This window comes from Pundamilia nyererei, unplaced genomic scaffold (genome assembly GCF_000239375.1).
Source record: "Pundamilia nyererei isolate P.nyererei 1_Seehausen unplaced genomic scaffold, PunNye1.0 scaffold00365, whole genome shotgun sequence".
Classification (NCBI taxonomy): Eukaryota; Metazoa; Chordata; class Actinopteri; order Cichliformes; family Cichlidae; genus Pundamilia; species Pundamilia nyererei.
Window position 1 is genome coordinate 280814 of NW_005187766.1, and position 1377 is coordinate 282190.

Here is a 1377-nt window from a genome sequence, read left to right on the forward strand (position 1 = left end):
CGTGTGTGTGTGTGTGTGTGTGTGTGAGACGTTATAACCTGAGTTATTTTTGTGCACAGAGTCTCCGACTGCAGTCCAACAGACAGAATCCGTCCAATAAGAAGCTGCCGTCATCAACGCCATCTGACAAAGCTCTGAGGAAATATGAACACAAGATCAACCTGGGTAAGAAACACACACACAAAATGCAGATTTTGGTCCTCACAAAGATAGCTAGACAGGAACACACTCACACACAGCTTTTTAGTTTCATGAAGCTCTTAAACGACATCGATGTGGCATTTCATCCGCCTTTCAGAGCGATCTGTCTGCTCACAGCTGATTGTCAGTATTGATTGTATTGATTGATCACCTGCACCCAACGGCCTGCTATAAGCCGCTGTGGAGGTCTGGAGCCAGTGAAGCATCATCAAGTCTGCGTCTCTGGTCCAACGTTGGTGTAGGCTTTGTAGTTATGATCAGGAATCGATTGAATCGACTGATCGTCTTTGTTTTCCGGCAGACAAACTGAACTACGCAGACTCAGTGATCAATAAAGTGACGACGATGCAGAAACAGAGAGAAGCCGACACGTGAGTGTGAGAGCAGCTGATGATGCTGTCATCAGCCGTGGTGTTCCTGCTGTGACTCACATCCTGATTGGCTTCTCTCCACAGGTACAGAGTGAGGGACAAATCAGATCGAGCCACAGTGGAACAGGTGAGTTCCTGTAGCGGCTCTGGCCTACAATCTAGAGCACCTCGAGGCGACTGTTGTTGTGATGCGATGCTACCACTTTTACTGAGTTCTTTAGGAAAGAACTGCCAGGAGGTGAAAGATAATCAATAAGGTGAAGATCAATAAGCAGCTGATGCTTTCTTCTTCTTCAGGTGTTAGACCCTCGAACTCGAATGATTCTCTTTAAGATGCTGAGTCGAGGAATTATCTCCGAGATCAACGGCTGCATCAGCACCGGGAAGGAGGTCAGACCATTCACTAATCGCTCGATCAATGCGCTGAACAGTTACACGTGCGCTGATCAATACTCGTCCCTCTCAGGCAAACGTTTATCACGCCAGCACAGCAGCCGGGGACAGCAGAGCCATCAAGATCTACAAGACGTCCATCCTGCTGTTCAAAGACCGCGATAAGTACGTCAGCGGGGAGTTCAGGTGAGTCCGGCACCACAGAAGAAGAGCGCTCAGGTACACCACGAGCATAGCATAGCATAGCGCTCCACACTGCGCTGAGTCACCTGGAGCACCGAGGAAGCTATGTGAGAATGCTCTTTCTGGACTTCAGCTCAGCATTCAATCATATCATCCCGGAGATCCTGGTCCAGAAACTGTCTCACCTGGGACTCTCCACCCCATCTGCCTCTGGATCAAGGACTTCCTG

General features: G+C 49.1%; 1 protein-coding gene across 1 annotated transcript in view; it reads left to right on the top strand.

The window, feature by feature from the left end:
• The window catches only part of riok1 (RIO kinase 1 (yeast)), a 32838-nt gene that overhangs the window by 26256 nt on the left and 5205 nt on the right, over nt 1–1377 (top strand). The window contains exons 2-6 of the mRNA XM_005752565.1: nt 60–165; nt 503–572; nt 657–699; nt 870–962; nt 1039–1151. Of these exons, the coding sequence (XP_005752622.1) occupies nt 60–165; nt 503–572; nt 657–699; nt 870–962; nt 1039–1151 (425 nt within the window). The remainder of the gene's footprint in view (nt 1–59; nt 166–502; nt 573–656; nt 700–869; nt 963–1038; nt 1152–1377) is intronic.